Source organism: Protopterus annectens, chromosome 3.part0, assembly GCF_019279795.1.
Source record: "Protopterus annectens isolate FY-2018-M chromosome 3.part0, PAN1.0, whole genome shotgun sequence".
Taxonomy (NCBI): domain Eukaryota; kingdom Metazoa; phylum Chordata; order Ceratodontiformes; family Protopteridae; genus Protopterus; species Protopterus annectens.
In genome coordinates, this window is record NC_056731.1 from 6,777,733 (window position 1) to 6,792,508 (window position 14,776).

The following is a 14,776-nucleotide window of genomic DNA, read 5'->3' on the forward strand; positions in this document are numbered from 1 at the left end:
GGTCTACACACAGCTTGGTAAAACAATGTCATGCTTGCTTGGATGACAGCTCCTTGCAATTTCACACCTGAGTCAGTGACCACAATATCAATGATCGGGAATGACTGGGTGAAACTAATGAAGAAAGGCTGACTGTCAAGCAAGTGGAAAGCAAAAAGTATACAAAAAAACTTTCATGCACTAAAAAGTGGAGATAATGCCCAGAGCAGCAGCCTGCTACTGCTCTGAAAAAACAAAGTTATGTACTTACCATACCATTCCATCTGCGTTGTCCATTTGCATTCTTCCTCAATATATGGGTTCAGATCAGATACTTGGATCCAACTCGGTCGTTATTTCAGCTCGTGGCCACCAATAAACTCTTAAGCTCCTTCCCTACCCAAAAAGCACAACTCCTAACATCCCTCAGATCTTGTTTGCAGCTTGATATGAAGACCATAACGAACTGTCATAATTAGCATTCAACACATGGGACATGTAGTGCCTCAAGAATTTCATCCCTCCAAAATTCACTTGTGATAAATGGAGGGGAATGCAGGCTGTGGAGTTGAAGAATGAAACTGGACAACATAGATGGAACGTTATGGTAAGTGCATAACTTCTTTATCTGATGATGTCAATTTTCAGTCTTCCTCAACTTATGGGACAGAGTCCACAGATATCTAAATTCCTGGGCGGATTTTAATGAAGGCTATTCCCGAATATGGTTGAGGCAAAGGTCTCTCTTTCTCCCAAGACCAGCTCCAATTTGTAATGAATGATAAAGGTATTAAGATTTGACCAAGTAGTTGTCCCATAACTGTACTCCATGTGTAGCCTAGACTGGGATATAGTGGAAGAAGTCATAGGTATAGTTGAAAGAGCCTGTATTGGTTTGTTAGGGGAGAAATTCAATTTAGTGCAGACAAACAAAATATAAGCTGTCAACCCCTTGGTTATAGTTACGTTTGTGATCAGTTTACCCATTTTGTAATGTGTCAAGGAAGTCCAGAATTGTTCTGTCTTCCAAGTTGTTAGTTCTGTACAGGTAGAAATGCCATTATCTATAAACATCTAGTAAGTGCATTATATACTCTCCTTTACTTGGAAAGTCTGGCAAAAAATAATGGCAGGTTGATTAATGCTGGATTCTGACAGTGACCTCAGTAGGGAGGAAGGATCAGTGTGTGAAGTGCCCCTATCCATGTGGAAAAACAAGATGGGGACTTAGAATATAATGCTTGAAATTCTGACATTATCCAATGGAAGTAAATTCAGTTAAAAGGATCACATTCTAGGTAAAGAATTTTAGATTACATTTGGCTGTAGTTTGAAAAGACTGTGTCAAAGTTCGCTGTACCAACTTGTATATCCCATGGTAGTATGGGATCTTTGTATGGAGGTCTAAGTAAAAGAAAACCATTAAAGATGCTTTGCAAAGTTTAAAAGAAGCCAGAGAAGAATTCTGAAAATCTACATAGAAATTCGAGAAAGGTTGTGAGCAGAAGTCAGACATTCGATAAACTAGCACCCTTTTAAAATAAACCGGATAAAAATTCAAGAATAGAATGCATCAGAGCTGTGAAAGGTTCTTCCTGATACTGCTCTACTCAAAGAAGTCTTCCAAGTTGTTAGTTCTGTACAGGTAGAAATGCCATTATCTATAAACATCTAGTAAGTGCATTATATACTCTCCTTTACTTGGAAAGTCTGGCAAAAAATAATGGCAGGTTGATTAATGCTGGATTCTGACAGTGACCTCAGTAGGGAGGAAGGATCAGTGTGTGAAGTGCCCCTATCCATGTGGAAAAACAAGATGGGGACTTAGAATATAATGCTTGAAATTCTGACATTATCCAATGGAAGTAAATTCAGTTAAAAGGATCACATTCTAGGCAAAGAATTTTAGATTACATTTGGCTGTAGTTTGAAAAGACTGTGTCAAAGTTCGCTGTACCAACTTGTATATCCCATGGTAGTATGGGATCTTTGTATGGAGGTCTAAGTAAAAGAAAACCATTAAAGATGCTTTGCAAAGTTTAAAAGAAGCCAGAGAAGAACTCTGAAAATCTACATAGAAATTCGAGAAAGGTTGTGAGCAGAAGTCAGACATTCGATAAACTAGCACCCTTTTAAAATAAACCGGATAAAAATTCAAGAATAGAATGCATCAGAGCTGTGAAAGGTTCTTCCTGATACTGCTCTACTCAAAGAAAAACCTTCTCCATAAATTTCTGTAGAGATTCCTTGTATAGAATTGTTATGGAAGGTAACCGAATGGAATGGACAAGCAAAAAAAGAAAGAATAGGTTGCCTGGCTATCAATATAACAAAAAAAACATGCAGTCAGCTTTAGGCTAGAGATGTGTGGATGAATCATGCCTGTCAGGAGAGAAAGAACTTCTGTAGACAGATGTAAAATCGAAGGCGAGTACAGAAAATAAGAGGTCAAAGGAAGGGGAGCCATATTAGTCAAGGTCAGCAAGATATAGTGATGATGGCTTGTTCTTCAACGTGGCTGCTTTTTGAAGTAATCTTTATTAAGATGCACTGTAAGTGCCTATCACATTTTATATTCTTCCACCTTGTTGTTGCTGTACATGTTTAGTTTGCATAAACTGTTTCTTCCATTTAAACATACAATTTAATTTGCCTCAAGTAGGTACTCCTGGGCACATAATGAAAAATCGTCCCTATGATAAGTAAATAAACCAACCATGTCTGCCACTTTGTCGCTGAGACACAAGCTGTGATGAAGTAAGATGGACCTACTCAAGTTGACAGCTATCACACTGAACTTCCTCGGAAAATGGGCTACAATTACAAAGTGGTGAGAAGAAAATCGTCCACTGCCACACCTTCAGTATATACAAGTTGTACGCCTCGGGGGACCAAATGCCCTGGACCGTATTCCACAGGAATTGTCCACTCCATCCTGAGAAGCATCCATGGTCACTGTGGCCTTGGGCGGAGAAAGAAGAAATGACAGGCTAGTACAGTTGTTTTGACTGCCTCCACCCAGAAAGATAACAATAACTCAGTTAAGCAAAGGTTATCTTTAACGACACATGTTGCGAGAGAGAGTTTATCATTGTGTTTGTAGCATCTATTCTTGGTAAGGAATTAGGACTATTGACATTGACCCCAGAAGTTGTGGAATGAATCCGGCTAACATTCTGGTACTACCAAGTATTTTCTGAGCTACTGTTTGCACTGTGTAAAGGAGTACAGATGCTAGGATAGACATTGTGTTGAAAAATTGTTTCTATAAACTCTAACATGCAGGTCTTTTAGAATTGTGACTTGTTATTGATGGATATCCCAAATTGCGGACAAATCTACTGCAACTGATCTCAAATTTGCACCAGTAGAAGCTTGGATGGATCAGTAACAAGCCTGTTGTCCCAAAATGGAAAAATGTGTGGGATCTTTGCAAAGTTAAGTGAGATGCTAGTCCTGCAATACATTTTAACACCCTGGGGACTGTTGTCAGCCCAAAGGGCTAGACTCTTAACTAGTAATGACTGGCTCCCAGCCTAAATTGTTAACTACTTCCTGGACTATTTAGACTATTTATTGTGTGAGACAGTACTAATCCTGAAGGTCACACAATCTCATCCAGACGTCCTGCTCAGAAGGGGAAAATTGGAATGAACCAAGCCAAATTAGGACTTAGTGTGCCACACAGAATTATTCAACACACTAAAACTTAAAATCCATCACCAGTATCCTACTTTATTTAGGCACTAGAAGAATCTCGAGTCAGTTACAGATTCTACTGGTCTACAGGAAACTTTCAGATGATTCTAAGCTGCTTCTTGGGTAACCGGGGTACAAGGGAAAAAGGAAATGATATAATCTCAGCAAAAGATTCTCTGCAAGAAAGCATTCTTCATTATGATTAGCCATGCTTCCTGGTGTAGAGATAAAAGATTCCTGATCATCGGCAGAGGAGGGCACTGAGGTCTTCTTTCAGAAGTGCTGTCAGGGTCTAACAGAAGAAGCATCTCTAGACTCTAGGAATTATGGGAATCCTCTGCCACTGGGGGTTTCAGCTGTTATCGCTCCTTCCTGTGCCTTTGGGCAAACTACCTTCACATGTGTCCTGTAAGGGACTCTGAGACTTCCTGTAACACATACCTAGACCTCCTGATTGATTACTGGAAAAAAAACATTGAATGGACAGAAAAAGGGGTGCCCACATCAAACAGGGTCTTTACGTCCTTACTTGTGGGGTAAACCAGAGAGAACTGTCAAAGGTAGTACTGACGAAAGATGACTTGAAAGACGGCACGATCACTGAGACTTATACAGGCATGTCTCCTGATGGAATTACCTGAACCCACAGCCCTAGAGATGTCTTCTGCAGTATGAAAAATAAACCTCATGGATGACAGGCTACCCTACGGATGATATCCTGAGAGAGACTAAAGGAAGTTAAGCATCAGCAATTTTGGTTCTAGAAAACTAATTAGATTCTCCTTTAATCAAATCTATTGTAACCTCTTAAAAGGTACTTTAGGATTGAACGGCTGTGTAGGTGATACAAGTGGGTAGGATCCAAATATAGGTCCTGGGTACCATGTAAGAGAAAAGTGAAGTAACTGAGGAAAAACTACCCCCTGTTACTGGAGCTTTCAAGGAAAGAAGGTAAAAGGTCAGGACCAAACCAAAAAAACTCTTACATCTGGTGTTCCAGATCCACTCTGATCTGAGGTTATCTAAAAATAAACAGGTATATCTAAAGAGCGAATAAAAATACCTTAACTTTATCAGATTCTGAAACTCTGAGGGGGTACCACTGGCTGGGTAGGAAAAGAGGGAAAATTTGACTTAGCAGACAAATCCATCAGAGGGTGGAGCTGGTAAGATCCCCATCTGGATCAGAGCCTCAGAAAATTTCACATCTTATCCACATCCTGAAAAAAAATTGAGCAGAAAGGGAAAATGGGAAGGAAAAGCACTTATCACCACAGGAACCAAGCCTGTCAGATCAGAGTAGAACCTAGGATCCAAAGGAGGTTTTAAAAGATTTTTGCATCCCAAGAATTTCAATGCGAAATCTTTACCTTTTAAAGACAGAATTTGAAAGGGAAGGAGATTTTTCCTAGACGTAAAGGAGAAAATTCGAAAAAACTCTACTTCGGACTAAAATTGGAGAAATAATAATTTAACGTTAGAAAGAAAAAATAAGAAGCAATAACATAGTTCACAGAATACTTGAGAGCTGAAGGCGACCATGTCTGAAATCTAAAGTGGCAAATGAGATCAGGGAGCTGTAAGGAGTGGTGGATTATGGGTAGGGAAGGAGCTCAAGAGTTTGCTGGTGGCCACAGGTAGAATAACGGCACAGTCAGATCCAAACTCATACTCTGAGAAAGAATGAAAACTGACATCAGATCACAACATAATACACTTGTAAAATGTTTTGCTACAATCTCAAGAATTATGGCTTTTAATAAAAATGTGCAAGAATGTAAGGTGAAATCGCCTATGGAGAACTAGCTTCTATGAAGCTAAAATGCATTTTCAAAAAGGAAAGTTAAAATGTGATCAGTAAAACAGAGAGTGAATGTTTTCCTGTGCTACACAGAAAAAAATACAAAACTAATTCCAGTTTTACAACACTGTAATGCATTTCTAACAGCTGTTGAAGAGCTAGGAAATTCAGAATGATACACATTTCTGATGCGTTTCAAAAATACCTGGCCAATAGTGAAGATCTGAACAGACGCTCTGAAGATTACTAGAATGCTGGCGGCAGAAAAATGAAGAGCGCAGTGTTCCAAACGGTGTGTCTGAAAACCCTGAAACGAGAATTCATTCAAGTTTGTTAATTTAATAAAATTGTACATTTTCCTATATTTAATGAGAAATCAAACATAACACAAAGGTGTGAAAAATCTACTTTGCAAAGGACAAAGATAGGACAAAGATAATTATAGTCAGAAACTGAAAAAAATGGATCACATAAATCTAAAGGGTAGAAATTAATCACTCTAAATGGTTAGCATTTTCATGTGTTCAACCCATAAATGATAAGTTGGAGGCTGCCACTGTAATGTGATTTTTCAGTCAAGGGCTCCTCTTAATGAAGGTGCCAGCACTGCACTGTCCTTCAATATCTTTCAGTAAGTACAATTCAAAGACAGATATAGTAGCTATACCCAGAATCAGTGCTTTAAGTATCTCTTAAGACCGCATCAGTATAGTTTTTCTCCAGTAACTCCCAGAATTTTGTTAGCTGTGAGCTCCTAAAACAGATGCACTCATGCCTCCTTCATCCAGAAAAATGTTACTAAATCAATTAATTCTTCAAGTCTATATGTTACTGTTCTAGGAAAGCTATACTGTTCAGCTGTAGATTTTAAAGCTGACCAACCTCATAGTTGTACTGTCCACTCAACTGTGGATCAACAAAGTGACAGAACTTCAAAAAACTCAGGTGCCAGAATTCATGTCTAGACTTACCTTCGCTTTTGTTTGTTCCTTATAAAATTTCTGGTCTTCTGGCAAATCACTGAGGAGTGAACTCACTAAATAAAGCCAGACATTTTCACTTCAGTCTTTATATCCTTCAGAAAATGCATGCTAATGCAAAACTTTTTACTCCAGTAACTTTCTAAGCTTTGTAACAGCAATATGTAAAATCTGTCCCCGATTTTGGGCCTCCCCCCCGTTATTTTTGGCTTTGTTCAGAATTCTTGCAGTCAGACATTGAGAGGTATATTTGTTGCCATCGCTTATATGGAAAATTTCTAAAAGGAAATAAGGCAACATCTTAAAGAATAGCAAAACTGTCTGCAGACAGACTGCAGAATATACCCTCAGAAGTAGCTTGCAAGTATCCATGTCTGTGATTTCCAACATTTAAAATATATGGAGGGGTTACACGAGACCCATAATTTTACTTTCTTTTAGAGGAAAAACAATGGTAAATGTGGTTATTTGCATAATAATGGTTACAGTCAGGGTGTCCTACAGAGCTCTCACTCAGGCCCATAACATTTTACATCACATCTTTCTGATCTATCTTTTTCACTGTGGTGCTCTATTGTCTGCATGCAGGTAACTTGAAATAGGTAAACAGGTAACATGTCACAGATAGGACAAAATTGAGTACTTCAAACCATTTGGGCACAGGAGAATAATATGTTGTTAAATTTATCAGCAGCAAAACCTATGAGATTTCAGAGAGATAGATTGATGAATGAGTATTTAATACAGCAACCGTGATTTAAAATGTGGATTCATTTAATAACCTGGGTATATGGGTAGCTCCAGCTTTGATTTTTTTTTTAATGCTCATACCAGTAAATCGGTTAATCATTTTTGAAACTATAGGCTGTAAAAACAAATAATAAAAATAAATAAAAAGATTTATAAAGTCTAGGAAATCAGAAATGAATAAGTGATGGATCGTAAGTTACACTAGACCCTAATTAGAGTACGGAATAATAATTACAAATCTTATAATAAAATTAGCATAACTATATTAGAAAGAGCAGAGCGAAAATATACCAAGGGCATGCATGGATGTGAAAGTTTCAGTTATTACAAAACATTAAAATATTTGAAGTTTTTGCTCCACTTCATATTGATATTTAAGTGGAGACCTTAAGAAGAGAGCAATTAGAGACAACTACCTCCAGGAATGTTTACAGTTATCAAAAAGTAATTAAAAATCAGACAATCTGTGTAGGAGATGATACCGGAATGAGAGATGTAGTAACTTGTTCTCTGTAACAGTAGCTGACACATGGAATACCATTTCTAATTATAATAAAGTAAGCACCACTTTGCAATTTTTTTAAGAATGTCTTCTTCACTGAAATGACCATTCTGGTACATTTACAAGCTAGAAGGGCATTATTACTCATGTCTAAAATATTTGTATGTATATACATTTTTATTTTTTTATTTATTTTACATTTGTTGATCGGGATAGTCCAACTGGGTGCATGTCCATTTTCAGCGGAGGCCCGGGGAGAAAAGCTCCAAGGGTAAGCAGATACAGCATTACATAACACCAGCATGACACATTACAAATAGACTATTTATACAGATTACATAAGTAAGCAAGTTAAACAAGTTCCACAGGTTAGAGTTAAACCCGAGCGTAAATCAGGATTAAATTAAATTACACAGTAAGCTGGTTAACAGATTTATACACATTACAAAAAAAAATCAAAGCTGGATCTACCCATTTATACACAACATGTATGGAACTTCTCTGTGTGGAAGATTTTCAGTCCATATATCTCTAGTTAATCATTGTATATTAATCAGATCAGACAATAGTAGTAGAAGTAGCGAACTTAAACTAGTCTTAAGTCAAAACAAAACAAAACAAAAAATAATAGAAAATATATAATTGTGCAGCATTACTAAGTATTCAAAAGCAATCCAAGCAAGGCAGGCAGTCTGTTTCTAGTCGAAAATCCTTTCGACTGGAGTCTGTGTACTTAATAAAGGATTTTCGACTGGAAACAAACTGCCTGCCTTGCTTGAATTACTTTCGAATACTTAGTAATGCTGTACAATTATATATTTTCTATTATTTTTTGTTTTGTTCTTACTTGAGATGAGTTTAAGTTCGCTACTTCTACTACTATTATCTGATCTGATTAATATACAGTGATTAACTAGAGATATATGGACTGAAATTCTTCCACACAGAGAAGTTTCTTACACTTGTTTAGTGAGTTGTTTTGAGACTTCAGGGATACCACGGAGATTACTGGTTTTATATACATGTATGTAAGATATATAAATATAAATAAGCTATTTAATCGACTAGCTTTTTATTTATGTTTTATTTTTAGGTGTAATGGTATTCTTTAAACCAATATTACAGGCATCTTGCATTGTCGTGATTGATAAGCAAATTCTATGTTTGCAACAAAATATCACATTTGCTCTCAGTTGCAATTTACACTGTTTCACTGTACAACTGTTACATTATATCAAAAATAACTATGTATGCCTAGATAGTCAAATAAATAAAACCATGTCTTCACATGAGACCTGTGTGTCTACTTGCTTGCTTATTTTTTTTTTTAAATAAAATCAAACCACAATTTCACACAGAATGCGTGTCTATTTACTTATTTATGCACAGTATGTATGCACGAATGTCAGTTAAAATTGTACTGGCTAGTTCTACAGTAAACTGTCAGGTAACCTGCACCCATGGGGTTTGGTAGATAGATACTAGATAACTGTAGTTTCTGGTTGCTTGAGATTTACTATTAAAAATAGGCCTGACAAATACTGCACCCTATACTATTTGTTTGGTTTGACTTGTTCTCGGGTGGGGGGGGGGACTTTATTCCTATCTTCCTTTTTAAAACTCTACAACTCTAAAAATGCAAGGTATGATTCTGTGAGTGTGTGTGTGTGTGTGTGGGGGGGGGGGGGGACAAAGTGCAACACATGATAATTGTACTGTATTTCTCCAATAGTTTTTGCCAGTTGCTTGAGAGTGTTGGTTGCTTGAGTTCCAGTTAACTGAGAGTTTATTGTAATTAGAAAAAAAGACAACCAAGCCTAGTCAATATGAATATGCATGCAAAAAAAATAATTTCTTGTGATTTTCTGACACTTCAGTTATAACTGAAGGCATACATCTCAATCTGTAAGTATAGAGACAAAAGTCTTGACAGAAAAGTACAGTTTTGTACCTACCATAAATGTAGATGTTCGAGGATCCACATTGCTGCAGTCCTAACTATTGGGTAGTCCGCTGTCCAGTCGGCCCGAATACCAAAGTATAAGGCTGACGTCGGTCAGGGCGCATTAGACTGACGTCAGTACGTCAGGATACTAATGCGCATGACCGACGCCATATCCTCAGTCTTTTCTTGCCCCAGATGTCAGAAGACCCTAAAAAGACAAGGCCCAATATACCTGCACCAAAAATATGTACAATATATACAAAAATATCAGCATATAACCTCACCTACACAACCACCCCTAAACACAGAGGGGAGGGAGGGTAAATTGGACTGCAGCAATGTGGATCCTCGAACATCTACATTTATGGTAGGTACAAAACTGTACTATGTTCTTCGTTCCACATTGCTGCAGTCCTAACTATTGGGTAGAATCCCAAAGCAGAGGTAAGGGAGGCTGGCAAATCATAAAGAAGCAGGAGCTGACAACATGCCTTGCAAAATAGCTGTGGCAAAACCAGCCCTAGACTTAGAGTAGAGAGGAAGGTGATAATGCTTAGAGAAAGTATGCACTGAACTCCAAGTAGCTGCCTCCAATATATCCTTAGTTGCCACACCCTTAGAAATGCTGTTGAAGTGGCAGTAGCCCTAGTGGAATGAGGCCTAATCCCAGCTGGAATCTCCTTGCCATGATGGGAATAACAAAATGCAATGCAAAACCCAATCCACCTAGAAATAGTTTGTTTTGACACAGGCTTGCCCGCGAACTCAAAGCAAAAGAAACAAACAACTGCTGAGACTGCCTAAAATCCTTAGTCCTGCTCAAATAATAACGCAATTGCCTGTGCACATCTAAAGTGTGCAAAATCTTTTCCCCTTTATTTTGGGGGTCTGCATAAAAAGTAGGCAAATGAATAGTTTGGTTTAAAGCCACACTAGAAACCACCTTAGGCATAAAAGAAGGATTAGTACGTAATGATACCCTATCCTTATGGAAAATCAGAAAGGGCTCTACTGCCATAAGGGCCTGCAACTCAGACACCCTTCTTGCAGAAGTAATAGCCAACAGAAAAGCAGTCTTCCATGACAAGTATTTCAATTCAGCAGTAGCTGCAGGCTCAAAAGGTTGTAGAGTAAGTTTTCCAACACAAAATTGAGATCCCAAGCAGGAGTAGGAGCTCTACGTGGGGGTCTTATATTCTTTGCCCCTCTAAGAAACTGCTTGAACAAAGGATGCGAAATTGCTGCAGCATGAATCTTAATGGAAGAGAAGGACAAACCTTTGTCCAATAACTCAGTAAGATATTGAAGAGCCACACTCAAATTAGGCTCAGAAATCTCCAAATTCTTTGCTGTACTCCAAAATAAAAATCTCTTCCATTTTTCTGCGTACACTTTCCTTGTACTAGGTCTTCTAGCTTCCATAATCACATTTAAAACTTGTTGAGGAAGTTGAGACCTGCTGTGTTTCAACACAGAATATGCCAGGCTGTTAGACGAAGAGAGTGAAGCTTGACATTGAGCAGATGACCGTCCTTCTGAGATAACAGATGTGGAATCAAAGGTAAAGGCCATGGAGGCTTCCTTACCAGACTCCGTAGTAGTGGGTACCAGTGTTGCCGAGGCCAATCTGGAGCTATTAAAATCATCCTTGGCTTGTCTTGTCTGACCTTTAAGAGCACCTTTGGAAGAAGAGGCAGAGGTGGAAAGGCATACACATGAAGATTTTTCCAACTGAAAGAAAGAGCATCCACTTTCCAAGCTGTGTGATGAAACCCCTTTGTGCAAAACTTTGGCAGCTGGTGGTTCAGTGGAGAAGCGAACAGATCTATGTCTGGAGTTCCCCAAGACACTGTCAATTTTTGAAATACATGAAGATCCAGTTTCCACTCGTGGGGATCCATGATTTGTCTGCTTAACACATCTGCTAAGGAGTTCTGTGCTCCCGGCAGAAACCTTGCCTGAAGAGTTAGTTGCAAGCTGAGCGCAGTCTCCCATAAAATCATTGCTTGCCTGCATAGAGGATAAGAATGTGTTCCCCCTTGTTTGTTGATGTACCACATGACAGTTGTGTTGTCTGTTAGAATCAACACCTGCCCTGGAAGAAGTAACTCCTTGAAAGCCATTAATGCAAACTGGACTGCTAACATCTCTTTCATGTTGATATGTAGATGCTGTAGTCTGGCAGGCCACTTGTCTTGTATCCACTTTCCATTTAGATGAGCTCCCAAGCAATGTCCGAGGCATCTGTCGTTAAAATCTGACTCGCCTCTGGCCGGGTCACAGAGAGTCCCTTGTTTAGGTGACATTCCTGAGCCCACCACAAAAATTCTTTTTGAAGGCAAGGTATTATTTGAATGACAGTGTCCAAATCCTGGCAGTGCTGTGTCCATACATTTTGAGATACCATTGCAGCTTCCTCATATGCAGTTTGGCATTGGGAAGCACCAGAATACAAGATGCCATGAACCCTAATGCTTGAAGGACTGTCCTTGCAGTCAGCACGGACTGATGAGATAGTTGATGGAAGTAAAAGGATAGACTCTGTTGTTTGTCCGGGGTTAAAAAGGCCATCTGGGCTGCTGTATTCAGTCTCACACCCAGAAAGCACATGTCTTGAGAGGGTACTAGACTGGACTTTATTTCGTTCACAGAATACCCTAGGCATCTTAGCACTGCTATAACATATTCCAGATGCTGTAGAAGGTCTTCCTTTTCTTGAGCCAGAATCAGGCAATCGTCCAAGTAAGGATAGATTTGAATTCCTTGTAGCCTGAAGTAAGCTATCACTGGAGCCAGAACCTTTGTGAATACTCTGGGCAGTAGATAAGCCAAAGGGCAATGCAGAGAACTGATAATGAGAATTTCCAGCTCGAAAGCAGATACTTCCTGCAACTTAGTCTTATAGGCACATGAAGGTAAGCTTCCTTGAGATCTAAAGTTACCATCCAGTGATCTTTGCCCAGCAGAGGTAAAAGCTGTTGTAACGTCAACATCTTGAACTTTGGAATGTCCAGATAAGTGTTGAGGATAGATAAATCCAAAATTGGTCTCCACGTGTTCCCCTTTTTTGGTACTAGGAACAGGCGAGAATAAAATCCTAGGCCCCTTTCTGATACAGGGACTGGCTGAATGGCCCCTATTTGGAGTAACAGAGAAATTTGCTTGTGAGCCTCTGTCCTTTGTGGAGGAGGAACGTCTGGCATGCCTTTGAAAGGGGGCAATGTATGGAAATAAAATCTGTAACCGTGGTGAATGATATCCAACACCCATCTGTCTTGAGTAATTAAATCCCAATTTTCTTTGAAAAGAGACAGTCTTCCTCCCAAAGGAGCTGCCAGACGAGAATCTACTGGCAGCTGAAAAGGCAGGTCATTGGGTCTGTTTACGAAAGGACTGACCCCTGCCCTCACCAGAAGTCTGAGCAGGTGAACTCCCTGTTCTAGGCCTAAAAGAACCTTGAGCTCTGCCCCTACCACGTCTAGACCTACCCCTAGACTGGGAATCATAAGCAGGATATGTCCATCCCTTAGTAGGCCAATTTCTACTAAACTTGGTGGCTGCACCTGCAAAAATCTTTAACAGTTTGCATAGACTTAGCTTTGTCCTCCATTTTCTTTAAAACTGCTTCCACAGGTGAACCAAACAACACATCAGACTGTAAAGGAGCATCCAAAATCCTTGTCTTAACATGCTCAGCTAAATTCTGATCCCTCAACCAGGCATGCCTGCGAAGAACAGAACTAGTGGCAGCCACCCTCGAGGAGGCCTGTACAGCATCAAAACCACATTGCAAAGAATGCTTACCCACTTGTTCAGACACATGAACTAAATCCAGCAACTCTTTACACTCAATACCTTCCGCCAAAGCATCCACCTTAGATTTCAATTGTGAAAGGAGATAATTTTGATATTTTAGCATGTGAAACTGACAATTCAACGCCCTCATGGCTAAAGTGGAAGAAGTATACACTTTCTTTCCCCATCTATCCAAAGCCCTTGCCTCTTTATCAGTGGGAACAGGGTTTTTAACAACAGAGGCCTTAACACCTTTAGGTCCCTGAGAAACAGTCTTCGGGTCTGCCCTAGGACTCTTAAAAAGATACTTATGAGCTTCAGGCACCCTATAGTACCTATCAGGTTTAACAGGAGCAGGAGGCAAAGAATCAGGATTCAGGGAAGCCTCTGCAAAACATCTTCCACCACATTCAACACAGGAGGTATAGCTAAGGGCCTATGCTGGGGTAAAAACAAGAATTCCCTAAGCCTTTTCCTGGAATCAGAGTAATCCTGGCCTTCCCATTTAAAGTGTTCCCTCATGGAATGCAGAGTCTCTGAAAATGAGAAATCCTCAGGAGGAGAAGCTGTAGGAGTGGAATCATCCACATCAGAATCAGAATAAGGAGGATACTCTTGCAAATCTTCCGCAGAAGACTCAGAAGCCTCTGAACACTGTTCAAAACTCTCAAACTCAGGTTCCACCCTAGGCCTCTTATCAGGAGGGGGCATAGAACCTCTAATCATAGTAATCAAATCTTCTGCCATTTTAAGCATATGTTTCTTAGGCACAGAACCTGAAGTGCTAGGAGAAGCCCCCACTGAAGCTAAACTTGTCCTACCTCTCAAAGAAGTTTTGGAAACAGAAGGAGAGGCTCTAACTACCTTGGGAAGAGAGGGAAGAACAGTTACCTGAGAAGCCCCTTCAGCCTGGCCTACCTCCTGAGAAGGCACATCCTGTAACAGTAAAGTCTCTGCCTGAGACTCCAAAGAAACCCTGGCAAAACCTCTGGCTCCACTGAGCCTTCTAAAGAACCGGCGTCTGGGACTGCGGTTCATCAACCCTAGGCTTTGCTGTTTTGTCCTTGCGCTTTTTGAAGCGGCGCCGGAGCATCCGGCGGCATTTTATAATTACAACGCTTCCCAAACACTAACCTGGCACAGTCTAACCGTCTCTTAATAGTGCGTTTGTTAAATCTAGCACAAGAGCGGCATCCAACAACGTCGTGCTCAGGCCCTAAACAAGGTATACACAAGGTATGGTAATCCCTATGAGGTATCTGTTTCCCACAAGAAATACAGTTATTCACTTTTTCTGACATCCGGTTAAATACTGAGGCAAGAAA

At 39.6% G+C, this 14,776-nt stretch overlaps 1 protein-coding gene across 3 annotated transcripts in view; it reads right to left on the minus strand.

Annotated features, from left to right (window-relative positions):
- YME1L1 (YME1 like 1 ATPase) overlaps positions 1 to 14,776 on the minus strand; it is a 1,802,807-nt gene that overhangs the window by 1,401,654 nt on the left and 386,377 nt on the right. For all 3 annotated transcript variants that reach the window (XM_044064545.1, XM_044064544.1, XM_044064543.1), the window contains one exon: positions 5,685 to 5,786. In XM_044064545.1, coding sequence (XP_043920480.1) covers positions 5,685 to 5,786 — 102 coding nt within the window. The remainder of the gene's footprint in view (positions 1 to 5,684; positions 5,787 to 14,776) is intronic.